At 38.8% G+C, this 22,132-nt stretch overlaps 3 protein-coding genes across 7 annotated transcripts; all 3 read right to left on the bottom strand.

Annotated features, from left to right (window-relative positions):
• Nucleotides 1-827: 827 nt before the first annotated feature.
• On the bottom strand, nt 828-4,041 carry LOC122035079 (GATA transcription factor 4-like). 4 transcript variants are annotated; one of them, XM_042594458.1, is made up of 3 exons: nt 3,508-4,041; nt 2,599-2,864; nt 828-2,503 (listed from the first exon to the last, which is right to left on the bottom strand). In XM_042594458.1, exons 2-3 carry the CDS (start codon nt 2,851-2,853, stop codon nt 1,640-1,642), a joined length of 1,119 nt encoding a protein of 372 aa, XP_042450392.1. In that variant the 5' UTR covers nt 2,854-2,864; nt 3,508-4,041; the 3' UTR covers nt 828-1,639. The 4 variants fall into 4 exon arrangements, with proteins under 4 accessions (XP_042450392.1, XP_042450393.1, XP_042450391.1 ...); XM_042594459.1 differs by lacking the exon at nt 3,508-4,041 and adding an exon at nt 3,030-3,184; XM_042594457.1 differs by lacking the exon at nt 3,508-4,041 and adding an exon at nt 2,951-3,088.
• A 5,856-nt stretch (nt 4,042-9,897) lies between these two features.
• Nucleotides 9,898-12,177, bottom strand: LOC122033617 (putative E3 ubiquitin-protein ligase LIN-1). The gene is made up of 4 exons (XM_042592678.1): nt 11,623-12,177; nt 11,175-11,319; nt 10,685-10,978; nt 9,898-10,445 (listed from the first exon to the last, which is right to left on the bottom strand). The coding sequence occupies exons 1-4, from the start codon at nt 12,174-12,176 to the stop codon at nt 10,113-10,115; spliced, it is 1,326 nt and encodes a 441-aa protein (XP_042448612.1). The 5' UTR covers nt 12,177; the 3' UTR covers nt 9,898-10,112.
• Nucleotides 12,178-12,303: 126 nt separating this feature from the next.
• On the bottom strand, nt 12,304-18,174 carry LOC122033618 (translation initiation factor eIF-2B subunit beta-like). Of its 2 annotated transcripts, none has more exons than XM_042592680.1 (9): nt 17,876-18,174; nt 17,646-17,800; nt 16,128-16,406; nt 15,783-15,912; nt 15,044-15,151; nt 14,833-14,935; nt 14,639-14,764; nt 13,363-13,559; nt 12,304-12,644 (listed from the first exon to the last, which is right to left on the bottom strand). In XM_042592680.1, the coding sequence occupies exons 1-9, from the start codon at nt 17,926-17,928 to the stop codon at nt 12,554-12,556; spliced, it is 1,242 nt and encodes a 413-aa protein (XP_042448614.1). In that variant the 5' UTR covers nt 17,929-18,174; the 3' UTR covers nt 12,304-12,553. The 2 variants fall into 2 exon arrangements, with proteins under 2 accessions (XP_042448614.1, XP_042448613.1); XM_042592679.1 differs by having other exon boundaries at nt 15,783-15,915; nt 17,876-18,172.
• Between the last annotated feature and the right edge of the window lie 3,958 nt (nt 18,175-22,132).

Below are 22,132 nucleotides of genomic sequence, written 5' to 3'. Positions count from 1 at the left end.
GAAATCTTATAGCAGTTGACTGATGTCAATCAATCGAGTGCTTCGATCAAATTAATGATGTTCTATGCCTACATTTTGGCCTATCAATCAACTGATATGGTCGTGAGATTTGATTTCTACAGCTCATACACATCAATTTTCTCTCGATAATGGCAACAGAAAACCTAATTTCACTACCATGCTTCGTGTTCTTCACCAATAATGCAAAAAAAAAAACTCAAATTATAGGTAAAATCCTAATCTATCTAATGCTAGATTCAAAGGATATGCATCGATTTGCTCATCTAATTGACAACGATAAATTAATCCTAAACTCTGATACCAATTGAAATCATTATAGATACATTGAAACAAAATCATATGATGTATCTAAGGATCAGGTTATCATCATCTATAAGGCTAAAACTGAAATCGATTCTAATGGGATATAAAAACTAACCTAAATCCATCACAAGAGTCATTGAACCCTACTTGTTGTCAGAGTTTCTGTAAGCACGGAATGATCTTCTATAGGAGTAGACGACAACCGAATCTTGGTCTCAATGAGGAGAGTCCAAGGGAGAAGAAGCTCTATTGAATCCAATGTTCAAGAAGATGTCAAAATCAATCAAGCTTCTTCTTTATATACCAAGTTCATCTTGTAGGGGTCATCCACAATGAAACACATACCCTTCAAAAGCCCACTAATATCAATGAATCAGATTATTAGATTTACATATTAAATCCACGTCAAATAATTTAAACCCTCTTTCATATTATAAGTATTAGATCCTTTGATTGGAGTTTATCCTTGTTTTTGATGTTAATTCAAGTGTAAATCCATCAAATAAAGACTTAAACCTTTCATGTTCAACTTTGTTCGAGAATATGAGCATATACACAGACTCACACTTCAGACATGTTTCACTGCAAATAAAGTGAGTACAATGGGAAAAGGTAGTATCATACGAAAGGTAGTATCATACGAATAACATTATTATGAGTTGCTGGCACACTAATGTGCAGGTAGAGCACGGTACGAAAGCAGTTGAACAGTGAGTGCCATTATAGGATGTTTGCCCTATTGCTCCTCATCAATGATTAACTTCTTGATGCAGTAGTTGAAGCAGGCAAATCCCAGTGGGTCTGGTAATGGAGACGCAAGGTTTGGAGGATTCGGACTAAGGTGAAACGAGCCATGAGAGTAAAACAGTCATGCTATCACCTCAACTATAAGTATTCAATCAACTGCTCAGCACTTTAGCTAGTCATGTCCATCCAAAAGGGGAGACTAGTGGGAGGACACCATTTTATCATCTGCCTGGTAATTATCAAACGATTATCTGCAAAAAAAATTCAATAATCAAGCTACACAAATCAAACGAGACTCTCTCTCCCCTGTAGGTCTTTCCCCCTCCTTCATTCCTTGCTTCAAACTAAACAACAAGAGACTCGTCAAGTGCTCTGTTTCATTCTCCTATTAACTACTGACTGACTGCGATCACTCTCACGGCCTCCTCTGTACAAAATTTAGAGGGGAATACAGAAAAAAAATATATATATGAAAAAAAATTCAATCAGAAAGCAGGCTAAATTTTGCTGCTCACGATTCTTGTTCATCATCGACTGACATCATGCGAGCTGGAAATTGTTGCATGGCTCACTCCCTCCGGCGAATGCATGCGAGGAGGTCACAGCCATCGGAGGCAGCCCTCTGCGTGGCCTCAATGCGCATCTCGACCACCTTCTTGTGCGAGTTGGAGTGGATGGAGGGGACGAAGGTGGGGCTGGCAGCGGGGCGGTACTCCGGAAAGAGACGCCCGGACTTGTACCGGACGCCGCAGGCGTTGCAGAGCGTCTTGGGCCCCAACGGCCCGGCTCTCCACTGAGGCGTCTTCTGGATTTCGCAGTGCGTGCACTTCCGCACCGGCTGCGGGGAGACCGTCTCGTCCCCTACGGGGACCGTGCTCTTCTTGTTTTGCTTTTTCTTCAGGGGAGGCGAAGCGGAGAACGACTCGCCGAAGCTCTCCGGGTCTGAAGTCGCGCCGGATGTAGAAACCGGATCAGGGACGGCGACCGCAAATGGGGACGGTGAATAGAAAGGGACGACGACGTGGACGCGGGGCGAGAATGCAGCACGGCGCGTCCGCTTGCTGCGCGCGCGGCCAGGGACGACGAGAGTGGCGAGCGGCTCCGGTGGGCTCAGAGGAAGAGATGATGACCTTGTGTCCTTATTGCTGCTGGTAAAGTAGGAACCCGAGGTCGAGGAAGAGGAAGAGAAAGAGAAAGAGGAGGAGGAGTAACTTCCACCCCCGCTGCCGCCGGCGTTAGTGTTCGCCTGGAGCACAGGACTGGAGGTGAAAAAGGAACACAGCTCATTGACTTTGGCTTGGCCATGGCCATCGCCGCTGTTGGTACTTTTGTTGACAGCGCCGCCGCTGCACGGGACGCCGAGTGAGAAGGAGTCAGAGTCTTCGAGGAATTCGGACATCCATTCCAGTTGCACTATGTCAAGCTCATCGTACTGTCATTTGAACAAGCATCACATCTTCTGTCCTCCCATTAATTCTAATAACGTTTGCAATTCATCATAGGAAACGTATCCGAAGGAAAACTTACAGGGCTCTGCTTCTCTTCCTCCGTGCTAAATATTTCGTCCACAGATTTCTTGTTTTCGCCAGCGACGCCTTCGAGCGAGTCCTTACCGTCGTCGCTGCTGCCTAAAAGCTGGTCGGCGAAGGACCCCGGAGAAGAAATCGAATGCCGGCCGCTATGGTCGCCACGAGGCTCCACCATCCCGAGCACGTCCTCGTCGCCGGGGAAGTCGAGCAAATCCTCGATGCGGTCAAACAGATCGCCCACGCCATCCTCCATCTCCTCGCTATCTGCACAACGCCAAATCACGAACACGATGTCAGACCAAAATCCAGCGACGCCATTAACGAAACGCTCGGCAAACCTGGTAACGAACCCAATGCACGCATGGAATTGCACATGGCACGACCAGCGGCAACGCACGCAGGGAAGGAAGAAGCGACAAGGAACCATACATAGATTTATACGGTATCTAAAGGCTGTCGATGTGGAGAGGCGGCGGCCATTGATTGGCTTTGACGCGTCATTTCAACCAATTGACGGCCCGACGAAGAAATGGAGTTAGTATTACCCACGGCGCCACTCGTTTCTTTCCCCTTTCGATTTGGGCGGAATTTGATACGTACCATAAAAATGATTACCGTTTATTAATAAATTTTCGAGCAGAGGTGGTCGAACAGGGTAAGCGGCATTTAATTTGACCGAGTAAAAATGGGTCTCGACAGAATATATTAGCTGTCAAATGTCAAATTCTAGACTGTTCGGACTGTGTGCGGAGAAACGGTAATCGTTGCCGCTAGAGAAAAGATGAAATCCAAAACCCCGTCAAACTCACGCGTTGATGACGACTAGCTACTACTACTACTTCTATTCTATGTAAAGATGCTATTAAAGGAGGAAGTTGAAGTGCCGAAACCAAGTGCGTCTCCTCACCAGGTAGAGATTCTAGAGAAGCTTCCGAGGTGCAGACCGTGCAAGCGACACCAGCTGCAGCGGAAGGAGCGCTTCCTCTTCGAGCGATGGAGAGAAACAACGAGAGGAGGCAAAACCCATGAGATTAAAAAAGGAAAAAGAGCGAGCGAGCGAGAGAGAGAGAGAGGACAATGGCCGGGTGATGATGAGTCCACAGCAACACATGAGCATGTCCCACTGGTTGGTGAGATAAAAGCTGCCTCTCTCTCATCGCTAGCTGTCGTGACGTCGAAGCCTTCTCTATCTACCTTGCGGCTTGCTCGCCGGCGGGGCCCGCGGCGGTCGGAATAGTGGCACTCGCACCGTTCCTCCACCGCCTCCTCTTATGAATGCGCGAATTCGCTTAGATCTGCTGCCACATCCTTTTTTTTTTTAACTTCGCTTTATTTCCGATTCATGATTCGGACGGAAGCTTTGCCGTGCGGGCAAGCAAAGAAACAATAGCGTAGTAGAATTTTTATTTTTTGAAAATGATGAAAAATGGTAGTAAATAATAATGCGTCGTGTGATCTTTTTTTCATTTTCTTTTTAACATAACAATTGCTTTGAGTTTACTTTAAATTATGTGACCCATAGTCTCACCTGATTTATTATGCGGCATTTAACTGACACTTGAATTGCTGGGTCAGCATCCATCGTCTTCGCGACTTCGCCTGGTGAGGAAATTGAATTGTTCTCTCATGTGATTTCTCAAAGTTTGCCTTAGATTTTATTCCTCTCCTATAGCCTCAATTTGTTTCATTAGTTTTACCAAAATGCACTCAGGTAAGTTGTTGATCAAATAAGGATAACTTGAATGAATGGTGATCAATATTACGACAGAATTGATTAATTTTGTTAACTTTAACATGTGGTATATAAATAATATAAAATAAAATAACATATAAAATACTAATAAATAAATAAATATTTTTTAATAATAATTATTCTTTAATAACTATGAAAGAAATAAATATTTCCTAATAATAAGTAATCCTTAATTCATTCTCTCAAGATGATGTCTCGGAAATTATATCAATCTTGCTACAAATAGCAAAAATCCGAGGTCAAGAAAGCGACCTGGTAAGTGCATCGGTTAACTGATTCTCAACAGAAATATGAGTAGCATGCAATTCAGAGGTCTATATTAGATCACGAACAAAGTAATAATCAATAGCTAGATGTTTCATCCGAGAGTGAAAAACAGAATTAGCCGAAAGATAGATGGCACCCAATTTATCAATGAAGAACACAGCAGGCATAGTAACCGGAAGAAGAAGTCTATCGAAAATGACTTAATCTATTGGATTTCAGATGTCGCAAAAATAATGATGTGATATTCAACTTCAGTCGAAGAGCGCGCAACTGTACGCTATTTGGTAGATTTTCAGAAAATTAGATTAGTATCTAGAAAAATAACAAATACACCCGTAGAACACCGATCATCTAGATCTCCTACCCAGTCCACATCGGAGAAACTATGAAGAGTCGGAGGTGTATCCACAAGAAGACGAATGTCAAGATCCTTAGTACCATTGAGATATCGAAGTAGACGCTTCACATCACCCTAGTGCATCTCTGAAAGAGCATGCATAAATTGTAAAAGCTTGTTGACTATAAAAGAAATATCAGGACGAATCATACGAAGATGTTGCAAGCCCCTAACCACTTGTTGGAACTTAGTCGGATAAAAAAAAAATGAAAACTCATCATGCAAAGTAAGATGAGAGCTAATATCAATAGGAGTGGAGACCGACTTAGGGTCAAGCATGTTGTGTTTAGAGAGAAGATCAATAACATACTTTTGCTGAAACAAGAGAAGACCATTTGAGGTTGGGCAAACCTCAACACTGCAGAAGAGGGAAAGAGCCCCAAGATCCTTAATTACAAATTTTACATGAAGTTTACATACTATGACATCAACAAAAGAAACATCACTCCCTATAATGATTAGATCATCAACATATACAAGGAAATGTATAACAGTACCATCCCAAAAATAAAAAAATAATAAGGAGCTGTCAGCTCGGGATGCGGCAAAGCTAAGAGAGACTAAGAAGGTGTGAAGATCTAAATATCAGGCGCGCTGAGCCTGCTTCAGGCCATAAAGCACCTTATACAAACGACACACATGATCCGGAAACTTAGCACTGCACATACCCAAAGGTTGCACCATATAAACCTCCTCTGCAAGATGACTATTAAGAAACATATTGTTGACATCAAGTTAGCGAACACACCGCCCTCGATTGACAGCCAGACTAAGAACAATGCGCATTGTTACTGGATTAATAATAGGGTTTAATGTATCATGAAAGTCAACACCAGGGCGTTTATGAAAACCATTAGCAACAAGGCTCAGAATTACACTTAATACGAAAGACCTACCTATTACCCACAAGATTTTGGTCTGATGAAGGCGGGACAAGAGTCCAAGTCTGATTAGAGAGGAGCATCATACTCTTCGTGCATGACCTGTACCCAATTCAAATCTTTGAGCGCTGCGTGACAAAGGAGGGTTCACAGATTATGGAAAGCTAGTATGAAGAACATACTTTAGATTGAGTTTGTAGATGATATTTTTGGAGCGAGTTTGCATGAGATGTTGGTTTAGAAAAACGAGAGGGGGATAGAGAGGTCGTGGGCTAGAGGGTTGGTCGCCACCAGACAACGTGGATGACTTGACAATAAGAGGCAATGATGGTGATGGTGATGACAGCGACGAAGAAGTCAGTTGCGGGCAGCTACAACTATTGGCAAGTTGCGACACCTGTGCCAGAGGCTCCCACAAGAGGACTGATGTAACAAAGAGCTCAAAGTTAGTGTCTATTACTGTGGAATCTAAGGAGATGGTGACGACAAATGGAAAAAATATGCTCCTCAAACTTAACATGACAGAAAGACTCTTTTGAGAACAATATCATAGCACAAGAAGACACTCTGGGTGAGAGAATAGCCAAGAAAGACACAAGATGTTGACTTGGGATCAAGCTTGTGGTGAGAGTAAGTACGCAGCCACAGAAAAGCATAGACACCTAAAAACTCAAAGTTTAGAAAGATCATGAATGGTGGTGAACAATATTTCAAAAGATGACATATGGAAAAAACTAAAACAAAAGCTCTTATTCCTTAAGAAGCCATTGCGACAACTGAACAATGAAAGTTACCAACACATACAAGAAAGAACAAAGAGGGTACAAATAGACTTAGAGGAAGTACAAGAAAGGGTTTTAACTCAAGGATCCGTGGATGATGAGTATAAAGAAGCAAGGAAAGCTGCTGATCTCTTAGCATAGGCCAAGTACCTCTTCTACCAACAAAGGGCAAAACATATATATTTCAAGCAAGTTGATAGAAACACCCCCTTCTTCCACTCCTTAGTAAAAAAAAAACAATAAAAGGAGATAAATAGTGGCTATTGAAAAAGACAATGGGGTGTCTACCATCAGTTCTTAGGAAGTTGCTCATGCATTTGTTAGGCACTATCAGGAGCAACTAAAGACTCAGGTAGTACGGGCTTCATTCCAGGCTGAGTGTATGCAGTTTGGGAGAGTACTTTCTACGAATCATCAAGCTTAATTGGCAAGGATTCCAACTGCATAAGAGGTCAAGAATGCTCTTTTCAGTATAGGAGACTTTAAGGCACCAGGCCTAGATGGATACAGGTCTGAATTTGTTTAAGCAGTCATGGGATACATTAAAGGATGATTTTACCTCAACTGTGCTAGAGTTCTTTACTACTGAGCAACTCCTAAAATCATGGAACCACACTCTGGTTGCCTTAATACCAAAAATTGCTCATGCAAGAAAGGTGCAAGATTACAGACCCATTTCCTACTGTAGGGTGTTCTACAAGGTGATCTCCAAACTCTTGGCTAGCAGACTGGCAGAGGTCTCAGATCATCTCCTACATCCTGCTCAGACCACTTTTGTCGAAGGCCATATTATTACTGACAATATCTACTTGGTACAGTAACTACTCAGGAACTACACCAGAAAATGAATCTCATCGAGATGTACATTGAAAGTAGATCTACAAAAGGCCTTTGACTAAGTGCACTGGAGTTTCTTACAGGATATCTTAATAGCATTACAGTTCCCAACCGTTTATATCGCATGGATCAGAGAATGCACCACCACCACTTCTTTCTCTGTAATGATTAACAGCATCATGCATGGATTTTTTTCAAAGGCGATACACGACTTAGACAGGGGAATCCTCTCTCCCCTTACCTCTTTAGACTGTGCATGGAGTATCTATCCTGATCACTAGCACGATGCACCATCAGGGCTAATTTCCACTTCCACCCCAAATGTGAGCCTCTGAGGATAGCACATTTGGTGTATGCAGATGACCTGCTACTATTTTCCAAGGGGATGTCCCTTCAGTCAAATAATTAGTTGAGTGCTTATCACAGTTTGCCCAGATGGCCGGTCTTACAGCCAACTTAGCCAAGTCAGCATTTACATGGCAGGGATAGACCCCACACACGGGAATAGTTATTCACCATCACAGGATTTCAGATAGGGGAGATGCCCTTCAGATACTTGAGTATTCCCATAACCTCCCAGAAATTAAAGATATTAGAATACAACACACTCCTAGATTCACTTACCCATATTATCAGTTCGTGACCGAAATCCACATTATCTTATGCCAGAAAAGCTCAGCTTATATCATCAGTCCTGCAGGGAGTGGAGTGCTACCAGATGTCAGTTCTACCCCTACCTCAGGGAGTTATAGATCACATCTAAAGCATCTGTAGATCTTTCATGTGGACGACCAGGAGGCCCCCCATTACATGGTCAAAGTTAGTGAGGTCCAAGCAGGAAGGAGGGCTTGGCTTGAGAGACTTGCGGGCATGGAACTTGGTGCTTCATGGCTAAGGTTCTATGGCAAGTATAGGATAAGCAAGACACACTATGGATACGCTGGGTACATCGCACATACTTACAACAGGTAGGGGTATGGGGGTGGCAGAGGAGGCATACAGACTCCCCACTGATTAAGTAGCTAGTGTACATCAGAGACAGTATCCTCGGCGCAGCAGGCAACCCAGAGGCAGCGAGGCAGACACTCTCATCCTGGTTCAGTGGCAGGAGGAGGGCGGCGTTAGAAGAGTATATGACTATTTCAGAGACACCAAAGCTAGGAAGATCTGGGTTGCCACAGTATGGTAGGACATCCACCCAAGTCATGCCTTCACGATGTGGCTTTTGGCGCATAGGAGGCTACCGATGCGAGCTGGACAGTATTACTTTGAGGATAGACTCTGCACCTTCTACAGTCATGATGAGGAGAATGTGGATCATGTCTTTTTCATATGTCGGCCAGTTCAGTAGCTGTGGGGACCTGTGAGAGGATGGTCACGGATGCACCCTCAAATGGTCACCTACCAATGCATGCTACGGACCTTCAGGCAGTAGTACCAAGGGACCTCCACCTTGGACTAATTGTGCTAACACTTTGTTTAGCAGGATAGTATAGTTTGTATTTACCTCAGACTAAAATTTTTTTGTAGAAAAATGATTTGCTGGAAAATGGTGGTACAGGTGCACAAAAGGGATCCGAGCGCCCAGAGTAGTCCAGGCGCTCGGAAGGCAAATCTTATCTCGACAGCTTGGAGCGCTCCGATTGGTTGGACGACATCATGGTCCAGGCGCCCGGAAGAGATCCGGGTGCCCAGAGCACTACTATAAAAGAAGGCCTCCACCAGAGCTACAGCAACAACTTCTTCTACGACTGCTCTGTTGCGCTCTGCTCTTACGACACTGTGAGGCTTCTCCAACAACCTGCAACTCATTTCCTTTTTCTTGTTGTCGGTATTAGTTTAATAATTCCTGTACTTATTTTGTAATCATTTTTGTAAATTATTAGTGATTGCTCAACGAAAGCACTCGACGAATACGAACCTTGGAGTATGAGTCGACGAAGACTCCGAACCAAATAAAATTGGTTGTGTTAGCATTGTTTTTATTTTTCTTATTTCCGCTATATACTCGAATCGATTTTTGAATTCTAAACGATCACTATTCATCCTCACCCCTCTAGCGAACTCTACGACCTAACACGCTAGACTAGGGGATTGATTTTATAAGACCTTTATCATTCCATCAAGGTGGCCAGAGATTATCATATTCTTGAAGCATATCACTGATATGACTTCAAAATTTGTGCTGCAATCTACTTGCATCAATTCCTTATAGACCCACATATCTTTCTGCATAAATTCGATAGTTTAAACTTTGAAGGCAAGAATTCAATAGAAGAAAATTCCTGGCACAAATAGGTATTTACAATGCTTGAATCATGACCATCTGATAAAAGTTTTAGCATCTCATATGCCAATATAGATGACTTTTTGAGCTCCCTTAACATTTTCAATGTCTTTAATATAAAGAGTGAGATTGAATAGGCCTTCTGAAAGCAATAACGTTATTCATGACTAGGAAAGTAGCATACCATAACATATATATATATATATATATATATATAGGTGAATCAGATATTGAGAAAGGAGTTGTATAGTAGAAATATGTGGTTCTTTTGTCACCACTGCTGCACCAAAATTAATGTTAAGAAAATATCAAATCCCTGTAAAATATAAAATACCTTGATCATGCATGAAACTTCTGAGGGCAAGCATTGAAAGTGCTTTTTCATCAGTATACCTTGCGGACTTCAAAATTGTGATAAATTGTTTCATCAAGCAGACTTGTGCAGCCCCTCTTACCCCAGTATCAGGGAGTAGGGAGAGCATATAACTGAGCCAGGTTGCCAAGACAAGACAAGAGGAGGACAACTCAAGATTTCTGGTCTTCAAACCATCAGATAAAGCTTCAAAGAGAAGCCCAAATTCATGACTCACTAAAGCAAAGGCCATTTTCCTTTCCCAAGCTTCAGCAGCCTTTTCCTCTTCCTACGTAACGAAACCAGAAAACAATAAGCCAATGAGGGGAACAAAAAGAACTTTACAGCAGTGGAGCAGATAAAAAATAAGAAGAAATTCATCAAATGATGGATTATGTGATTTTAAACAAGATTGGTGGGACTTATATGTTTAATGCACTATTATATACCTTATATTTGACTACTTATAGTTGTTCATTCATTCAGAAAGCAAAAAAGAAAAAAAAGAAAAAAAGGGGAAAAAAATACCCAATAGCAATTTGTGAGGAGGACTATAGCTGCAACCAGATTGTGCTCAGATCCTTCAGGAGCTTGGCCAGTCTGCTCAGTTTCTATTAGTGCTCGGTAGCCTTTTCTTATTCCAGCATGCTTTAAAAGAAGAGCTCGAGCAAGAGGCCTTCCAGAGGATGAAAATCTTCCTAAGAGAGCAAAGATTGTCTCAGCAGTTCTCAATTGAATGCTAGGAAAATCCACATTTTTGAGGCATGTGATAAGTGTGTCTACAGCTTCTTCACGGTATATACTCATCTTTCTTGGCTCCATCTGGCAAAACAAGCAACTTAATGGTCAGTACAAAGCAAAAAATAGAGGTGATAATACTGAACCAGGTTATGACCACTGTACTACTTTTACGTCTGAGATTTTGTTCTCAAATCTAACAGAAGCCACAACATAGTACATATTTCTTACTTATCTTCAATTTAACAATCTAAATGTCAAGTTTGATCAGGAAGGATACCAGAAGATCTAGCTGGAGAAGAAGACCAGCAACAACAGAGGATTGTTCCATTGACGTAGTTTGAAGGTAGATGAGGGGTGAATACATCATACTAAAAGCACCTCCACCTTTTATAGCTTGAAGAAGCTTCTCGTTGGACAATCTCCTGAAAAAGATCAAAAAGGAAAATCAAAACTATTCAGTTTAAAGGTCAAATTGAAGTTGAACTCAGATCAAGTGCATGATCAAGTTCCATATATTCTAGTATTATAGCTGCCCCAGAACACGGGTCAAATGTTGCCTCAGCTATTTAGCATCAGTAGTTGAATCAGTGTAGCAATCACCACCACTATACATCTCAATGGCCATGACATTCAACCGTAAATAATATTCAACACTATATAGATTGCAAGCTAGAAATGTTATAATTCCTATGAAGAAAAGGGGGCAAGGAGAGCTCACAACCAACCTGCTGAGCTTAGCTAACTCGAAAAGAAAGCAAATAATCTGAAAGCGGTCCATATCATTCACAATGGCAATGCTTTCCAGAACTGGTGCCAGTTGTACTCTCTCAGCAATTAGTTTCCTAGAACGGCCATCTTCTCCCATGCATTTTAGCACAATCCCAGTAGCTGCAATCCTTTCCTCCACCATCTCGGCTTCCAAGCTCAGCAATATTCTGTCAAGTACTCTATCTGATATAATTGAGCGAACAATGTTGGATAAACCACCATTGCCTTCTTGTAAGATTTTCCATAAGATAAGAATTGAAGCGGTCATGGGGCTCATACACATCTTGATTAATTCATCATCTTTCTTTGCAATAGCCATTAGAACAGCATTAGCAATATCCATCTCAATAAGGGTTTCCAATAGAGGATTTAACAGAAATATCAAAACTATTGCCTCTATCAAACCCTTCTTGAATAGTGCAATCATGCATTTCACATCAGAGTCAACCCTGTTAAGTGTTTGAATAACAAATTTATCTCTTGAAGCCAGCTCGATTGAGTGACAATTCATCTTCTAGTACCAATGTACATGTCAAAATTCCTCTATGAAGTTACTGCTCTCCAAATGATAAATTGATCGCAAAAAAAAAACAAAAGCAATTGTTTATTGAAAATATGAAGAAGAAGAAGAAAAAGCAAGAAACAACAGCAAGGCGTTCAAACAATTTGATACAACGTACATTCGAGACAAAAATCTACACCTCAACTTGGAATAAATCCTTCATCCTCTTACCACTTGTGTTTTTCATTGACTAATAGAACCTATATGATGAAGTGCAAAAATACACTATAACTGACTGGTGTCTAATATGGAAATTCTCTAACCAGATAACTAGTGTTCCATATTAAAGTAAGGATTTAGACAAAATCTTATCTCCTCATAAAATTTCAAGGTGCTGATTTTCGTCGCACAACAAGGTCCTCAGCCGAGTAATAATCTGCAATTAGCCGGTACACATAAGATGGACTATGTCCTCCCCTGTAGCAACAAGAGTCGTCAGCATAATGAACCAGTAAGCATCGCTATGAAAACAAAAACATGGGTAATTCGCAAGCACCTAACATGAGCATTTTTTTCAATGGACGGAATAAATACAACATATCTTGTCGACAATTTTTTGCAACCTTATTTATGGGAATGCATCCCGATTAAGATGTCTTTAGTAGGTTGATTTAATGTTGGTATATTTCTTTTACATGGTGTACAATTTTGACTACCCTGTTCCATCAATTTTGCTTCCTGCTTGTGTTTTTATCATTTTATTTTTAACTGATGTATCAATGAATGAAGATGATTGTCTGATGATAAAAACAATCAAGATGCTATAGAAGTTAATAATCACAATTGGCATCTCCGTGCAAAAAGGCTAATAAATTTTGGAAATCATTTGCCTTGGGAAAGGTAATGATAATTAAATGTCGATTGAAATTAGTTCCTTGAGTAGAATACATGGTAATGCCTACCTAGCCTCACCATTGCTTACTGAAAACTTGATTTCCAAAATCCAGAAAAACATATTCGATGAAATCATTAGAGGGAATGTGCAGATAGTCATTATTCCATTATACTAATATTAATAACATTAAGTTAAAAAATATGACAGTTGGTCAGAAGATATTTAGCTATAAAGATGCATCAAAGAAAGAAAAAATTGGTAAACAGGTGAATGCTTGACAAAAGGATCCAAGGAGCTTACATATCGGTGATGAAAAGGCTGACAAGCTTTGGTGCGACATAGTCAAATGCAGGATTTTCAACACGAATAGGAGGAGAATCCCCTAATTGACCATCATAATCCATGCAGTCTGAAAACTCTCCAAAATCCAGCAATTCAGATGGGCATTTAAAATCATTCAACAAAAGCTCAGGATTATGTGGATATAATGGACACAACTGCAACAGCAAAACAACAACAACAAAAAAATGTAACTCATCCAGAGTTCACGGCAAATCTGCAAACGAAAAAGATGAATAGAAGGGAGGATCATAATATCTCAAACAAGCAATAAATTGCAGTACAAATAGATCCCACAAGAAGCAATTTCTGCAAGTCATATCAGGTAGTTCAAACTTCATATTGTCCTCCCAGAAACGTTGTTGATACATGGAAATCCAGGTAGAAATAAATTAAGGGAGTTGATCCCAAACTATTTGGACTACATGAAAAGTTCATTCCCTTGGTCAAAAATTTATTGTGAAGAACCAGGTAAGGAATCAAAGGTAAAAGTTTCATGCAAATACTTCAGTGCTACTTGAAATGAAAAGGAATAAATTGAGAAAACACACTGCTGTTTGTATTTAGTTGGAGGAAAATATAGATGGAATGAAAGAGGAAAATCTGAAAAATAAAAATAAAAAATAAAAAAGATGTGGTGAGTAAGTCCAAAGATCTTGCCAACTGTTCCACAAAGTACCAATCGTTGATTGATTAGCAAATGCAAAATAGTTGATGGAACGAGAAAGGGAAATTTTAAAATAATTTTTTTTATAAAAAAAGAACTAGTGGGGCAAGTCCAAGGTAATTGTTATCTGGTCCACAAAGTGGCCCATCACTGATTGATTAGCAAATGCCAAATGGTAAATCTTGATCTCATTTCTTTTGAATTCAGCATAGAATGGAACTTAAAAACTGGCTTGAGATGAAATAATGTCATCCTCACTTCCTTTCTGTCTAGTACACATTTTTCTCCAAATTAAGCAGTGAAATAAGTTGTTTCCTTTCCTTTTTCTATCCACTCAAATTCCATCTCTAATTTCTGCTCAAATTAAAAAGATTGTAAAGAAAATATGCATGCACATTCTCTAGTATAATTTCCATGTACTTACATTTGTCAATATAAATATGTTCATCACACATTTCTTACTTAAAACAAAAAGGAAGCATGAAAATCACTTCTTCAGAAAAGAAGACACCAAGGTTAAGTGTCCGTATTGGTAGAATGCATCAAAAAAGTTAACCAGATTATTATGACCTTATGGCTACCAGCAAGGACGACAAATGGGACAGCGTGTCTTTGAGCAGCAAGTGCGACCATATTTATGCCGACAGGTGCAATAACTCCACCATTTGCCATTATTGCATGAGCTCCAACTATCACCTACATAGTATAGTTGGAGTTATAGATGAAAAACATTTCTCCAACAACAGCTTTCGTCTATATATTACCATGTTTACACGCGATATCATGGCAAAAACAGCAGAATCAGTTATAACAGTGGTCTGCAATCCTTTTCCAACCAGCTCTTTAGCAAGAACATGCCCTTGATACCTGAGTGATAATCATAGAAATAAAAGCTAAAGCCAAAACACGAATGTAGAACACTATCTCGAAATTGTCTCAAAGCATAGCACATAGTAGCGAACAAGGTGTGCTAACCTTGGAGCACCCTCAGCAACAAATACACGAAAAGACCTTTTTTTCTCATTAGCTGCAAAAAGAAATTCCTTGACTGTTCTTGAATGCCCTAGAGTTAGTATTACCTCACTGACAAGAGTAAAAATTCACAGCGATTACATCAAAATGAAGTTATCTTTCAAAACTACATTTGCATCAATGCAGAGAAATTGATAATATTCTCCTACAGATTATAGATTATAGTAGCAAACAAGGCAGCCAACTGTGAGTGGGATGCAATGGCTTGTGGTTGTAACATTAAATTATTACATACAGTTTGTATAAAGACATTGAATGCACCATACATGAATAACCAGCATCATGAAAATAAATAGAAACAAGTGTACTCAATAACCATACATTAAATTATTACTTTTTGCACTTACCCTTTGTCGGGTGGACACTAGTGTAGGAATTAACACTTTATTTCATATCACCACATTGTGTTTTAATCACCTTGTATGAAGATAACCGTGTAGTCCTCAAGCTTGGTGCTCTAATCACATATGTTGATTTTCTTCCATTAACTCTGTTGCAGAGCTAGTTAGCATGTAATTAATTTTATTTTGTTGTTTGATGTCAGTGAATTTATGCCTCATCATAAATGAAAATTCGCATGCTAGTTTCCTAATTATGGCGAGAATCTTATAAATTAGTGATATCTAAGAAAATAATATTTAAGAGCAAAAATTCAATCAATGATTGTGTCACAAGATAATACTTTTGATGAATATGCTCCACAGCTTGTGCTGAAATTAATTCATGACAGGTATCAATCTCTTGGATCAGTTCATTAATAGCCTCGATCACATCATGCTTCAATTTTTTGTTCCTCGAGCTACTCTCTGCTGCTGCTGAAGAAGAAAAGCATATCAAATAGTATTCATAACATCAGTGTATGGAAAGTGAGAAAAGATTTCATAATAAATGCAGCATTGTAAGCTTACATATTATCTAGCAAAATAACTTGATATCTACTTTATCATATCATCGGATGCCACAGGAAGGATGGCATAACCTATATTATTTTTTAGAAGAAGATAATGGTAAAATATGAGAGTAATACATTTGCTTTTTCCTTCAGAATCTCCCCCTGAAGAAGGAGGATGAGGAGCTGTGGCAGAATCAGGGATATCTTCAAGGAGGGTTTGCAGAGAAGGAGCACGAAGGGTGCTTCTAGCAGCCGCAGCAACAGCTGCAGCAGATAATCCCATGCGATTGTCATGTTCAGCCTCATCATCATCACTACCTAAGGCCAATTCTTCCACTGCAGACATTGCTGAAGAAACATTTTCTTCTCTTATCATATGGAGAACACGCCTCACAATGTTGCCAATAGCAAGCTCTGTGCAACCACATCAACTATGAACCATCATTTCTTTTAAAGATAAAAATAACAAATGATTATAAAAACATGCAAAATTATCTTCTAACATCAAACAAGGGAAACTAAGTGCATGAACATTGCATCGTCTGTAACAGACTTTAGGATGATATAACAACAACGAACAACAAACAACAACCAAACATTTATCCCACTAAGTAGAGTTTTCTATTTAGGGTGCTATAGACATTAAAATTCATTATAGGAAAGATGATACAAATTTTCAAATACATATAATGGTGATTTTGTAACCCATAAATAAAAGGAAACGTTAGTAAAGATTTTTCACAATGGTTGGAAGGTACTATGAAGTGTGGCTAGAAAATCTTTCAAAATATACCAGTAAATATAGCAGCAAACAAAGTCACATGCCTTTGGAGAAAGGTACCAACACATCCTCATGCCAAAATAAGTGCTAGACATTGCTTCTTATTATGAACTACACCTTTTTATTGCTTTGCTTATGAAAAAGTATAGCAGCTTACGTATAGACATCCTTTAGTCAAATACATTACTAACCAAATATCATTTTGTGCCAAACTTCACCATTTGTTATCATTTTATACACAAACACACAAGGTAATTGGACAAACAAAAAATTCAGCATGTTTGAGAAGCTTTATTCCCCACATCCTAGCATGTAATACTGTGGGTCATCCAGTAGTAGAAGTCTCACAGTGTCAATATATCACAAGCTTATTATAGAACAAAAAGAAAATGTAAAGATGAATTTAAGTTGTAGATGAAAAACAATATTTGAAGAACTTCAAAGAAATAACTCCCTAATGCAATTGCAACCATCTGAAAGCTTTGTTTTTGGCTTGTTTCATTGGCATAATTATGAGTTATGCACAATGAACTAGTATGGCCACATGAATATCTTAGTTCATAGATATACCAAGGATTCAATTTACAATAAGATTGCATTACGTTTGCACTAGCAGATATATGCAATGTCATTGACCAAAGACTTGAATTTTGATTTCTTGTAGATATCACATGTTCCAAGTGACAATAGTTATAGGCCAACAAAATATTATAAAGCAGGATGACTCCCAAACTTTTGAATAACCTCCCAATATAGAATATCGGTTCAAATAAAAAAAACTTGTCATATATAACATTTGCAAATATTGTTCTTTCGTTAGCCAATCAACTATATGCGAGGTATGGCAACGGGGAAATCATAACACAACCTACCTACAGGGTTTGCTTCAATCAACTGCTCCCCAACAGCCTTCACAGCATCAATAAGAGAAGCGGCCTGATTTGTATAAGTTATTCGTTGCTGCGAGACGACCTGCCGCAGCAGCTCCGCCGTATGCTTGGCAGTAGCTTGAGAACCCTCAATTTTTCTAAGAGAAGGACCAGATATCAAAAGAACCCTACACGAGACGATAAACCTACAGGAAAATGAGGGGAAAACTTACCGTCTCTTGATCTTGAGCACGAAATCATTGACGAGAGCTTGAACGTCCGGCATGGTCGGACAAACGATCGCGCAGACGAATCACACCGCGGGATAAAGGAGAAGATCGACAGGTCAGCAGATCGCCGGAGGCCCGGAGGACACGCAGTGCTGCCCTCAACGATTCGCCCCTTTCTTCTTCCCTGGTTCGCGTTCGCTGCTCGACGATTCGCCCCTTTCTTCTTCCCTGGTTCGCTGTTCCGAAAAAGACCGAACGAACCGGAGCTATGATCCTTGAAACGAAGCCAGCCGTAGAATAGTAAATCAACGACTTATCCTCCCATTGCAGGCGGAGCCTATATTATTCGACGACAGAGATATGAAATTACTCATTATATATATACAAGTCTAATCGGCCTGGATCCAATGCCCTAACAATGCTGGGTCACTTAGGTTATTTTTAAAGAAGATAGTTATAAAAACGGCTCAGTTGTCAATTCATGACCTAATTGATTTGCCATTTGCATCCCCGAAAATCCAATTGCAGCATAAGCAAGTGCGAGGAGAATTTTGCTACTTATTAGTTGTACTGTTTACTTAGTGGAGGGAAAAAATAAATATATCTCGTTTCAAATGATTTAATATTATCAATCTCGTGATAAAATATAAAAAAGTAAATTATTAAGATATTTTATCTTAATACAATTACTCTTTAGGTGGGAAGATAACAAACTATTTTACACATGTTGTAAATTGTAAATTGATCTTAAAATTATTAAAATAAATATTGATATAATTACATGGGAAGATAACAAAATATTTTACACATGCTGTAAATTGATCTCAAAATTATTAAAATAAATATTGATATAATTATATGAGAAGATAACAAAATATTTTACACATACTGTAAATTGATCTCAAATTATTAAAATAAATATTGATATAATTATCACTGTGCCAATCAGTGCATGCTTATAGAGTTTGCTTCGTGCTACTTATCCAGTTGACAAATCACGTACGTTAGGTCTGAATTAAACATCCAATAAGATGATGTTTTAAATACGGATATTTTTAATAGAATAGAATTTTTAGGATTGTTTTGATGTTAATAGATGCTTACCGTATTTCCAAGGGTTATAGTTTTAAATGATTTTTTTTTAATATGACACGTCAAAAATATAAAACCTATTAAATCATATATTTTTATTTATTAGTAAATGATCTTGGAGGGTATCAATTTTAAGAGAGAAAACAACTTTAAAATTTTATTATTGTTCTTAAAATAAAATTTTAAAATCTCACATTTATAATAGTTCCAACTTTTTTTTTCAATTTTTTTAAATTTTACCAACTTTTTTACATTTTTTTTTAATTTCACCAACCTCCCGTAAATCTTGGGAATAAGCATCATAGAAAATAGAATATATGTTTTAATCGCGGTTTTCAATAGCATTAATTGCAGTCCAACCAGCAACTGGTTCCAAACATTTATGATTTGCCATTAAATTTTGCAACCATAAGATCGCGTATTCGCGTAGCATTGGCATCAAATTACCCATTCAGATCCTCTGATCTCTTATCCTAATCTCCTAATTTTTTCATCTAATGGATACATTATAAAAAAAAAATATCATCTAAATTACCTGAATTTGCATAAATTATAATTTTTAATTTTTTTTACCTTATTAATATATTTAATTGGGTTTATTTTTTCCTAACTGTGATCCCTAAAAAAAATCCAGTTAAATACATTGATAGGGTAAAAAAAATTATAATTATTGAATTCGGAGCGCAGCGGAAGATATATAATGAATCATGAATCTTTTCGTGATACATATAGTATTACACAAAAGTAACATAAAACATACCTCAAGTCTTTGATATGCTTGAATGATATCACTTGACAGATAAGAGTCTCACGTGTGACTCCTCTAGCGGTATCCACGTGCACTAGATCACAAACTTGATACGATACGTTGGGTGCTAGCCTCTTGAATCGACAAAGTCTTGGAAGCACTACGATCTCTTCCGAACGAAGAAGAAGTTGACGAGGGAGAAATGGAGAGCACAAATTCTACTCTTAAATCTTTCCAAGGATGGCTACTTATAGCCTCCAAGGAATACGAAGAGTTAAGTTCTCAATAAATTCATCATTTATGATCTTCATTAATTAGGAAGATGGAGAGTTATAACCTCCATAAATTCTTCATTTATGACCTACATTATGATGACTCTTCAACTTCTCTATTAATTATCATTATGATGACTCTTCGAATTTTCCATTAATCACCATGATTATGGCTATTCAAATTCTCTCTTCTTTGTACAAATAAATCCATATTTGATCTTGATCTCGACTAGCTTCCGATACCATTGTTCATGTCTACGTGCTATGCGTGCGACCCTCTAGGTTTTATGCACGAGGGCAGTGTAAATCCATACACAGACTAAGGTAACTGTCTTGCAACTATTTTTAGCCACCCAACGCGATAAAATTAATATCAGTCATAAACTGTAAACTACCATAAACTGTCTACCATGATTATTGTGTAATTCAATCTCTTCATCTAAGCCTACATCCCAATTAATTCGGTACATTATGCATCATTACCAAATTAATTATTTTATTTGATTTCTAAGATATAATAGACTTCTCTTGAATGATGAATCATTCCTCCTATGGCCATGGATTTCGAGTCACTAATATCTTTATATATCAAGTGACCAGGATGTCAACTCCTAATCCAAGAGAGCGATGAATCCTTTATTGACTCAACACTATTCTCTCTACGCTTTTCCATACACCCAACTACCGTATTAATCACAGCCCGATTAAAGACTGCTTTTAATGACGTCAAAGCACATAACTCCACACATAGAATAAATGAAGGTCTCAAGTTAAAAGATCAGTTACACACGTTTATAAGAGTAATAATCAATAATGTTTAATATATGGTCTCCTCTTGAGCGAGTCATATCCAGTGTACCTCTAAACTCAAGGCACCCCCAAGTACAACTTGGATACTCATCCCTCGGTCTATCTCGACCTAGTCATACTCAGCGTTGATATAGATATCCATGTCCCCTTTAGATATCTATCCGATCAAGGACTGTTTTCAGATTAATATACACATTAATATGTGAGACTTTATCATTAATCATATATGTACAGAAAAGTAAATAATTAATGGTAAATTCTTATCTTTATTAAATAATTATCCATAAAATACATAAGGAGTGTCTTGGCACATAAGTGCACACACTGACAATCTCTCACTTGCACTATTGTCAAACACTACGGACTCTCAGTCCGAGGCTCCTCACATGGATCTCGTGTTTCTATAGAGGTAAGACCTTTGTGAGTGGGTCTGTGATATTCTCGCTGGTATCTACTCTGCTAACCAACACATCACCCCTCTGAACAATCTCTCTAAGGAGGTGATACTTCCTTAGTACATGCTTGGATCGTTGGTGAGACCTTGGCTCCTTTGCCTGTGTTATAGTCGCATTATTATCACAATATAGTACAACTGGATCAACAATGCTAGGAACCACTTCAAGCCTCGCCATGAAGTTCTTGATCCACACAGCTTCCTTTGCTGCCTCTGAAGCTGCTATATATGTACTCGAACTCAACTGTTGAATCTGCAACTGTCTCCTGCTTGGAACTCCTCCAGCAAACAACTGCACCATTCAGACAAAAGACATATCCTTGCTGCGATTTCAGATCATCTTGATCTGTCTGAAAACTTGCGTCAGTATATCCTCTGACGACTAATTCCTCGTCTCCTCCAAAAACTAAGAACATGTTCTTTATTCTTCTAAGATACTTGAGGATAGTCTTTACCGCAGTCCAATGACCCTCTCCAGGATCTGACTGATATCTACTCGTCATGCTTATTGCATACGAGACATCTGGTCGAGTACAGATCATAGCATATATTATGGACCCTATAGCCGAAACATAAGGTATCTTGTCCATTCTACTTCTTTCCTTTTGTGTTCCTGGACACATAGCCTTAGAAAGATGCACACCATGTGACACTGATAAATATCTTCTCTTGGAGTCCTGCATACCGAATCTATTCAACATTTTATTAATGTATACACCTTGACTCAACCCTAGTAACCTACTTTGTCTATCTCGATATATTCTAATACTTAAGACATAGGTTGCATCCCAAAGATTTTTCATTGAGAAACACTCTCCCAACCAAGTCTTGGTAGATTCTAGGCTAGGGATGTCATTGTCTATAAGAAGTATATCATCAACATA

Source organism: Zingiber officinale, chromosome 11B (genome assembly GCF_018446385.1).
Source record: "Zingiber officinale cultivar Zhangliang chromosome 11B, Zo_v1.1, whole genome shotgun sequence".
Lineage (NCBI taxonomy): Eukaryota > Viridiplantae > Streptophyta > Magnoliopsida > Zingiberales > Zingiberaceae > Zingiber > Zingiber officinale.
The sequence above is the reverse complement of the archived record's forward strand: the minus strand, read 5'-3'. Positions and strand labels throughout refer to the sequence as shown.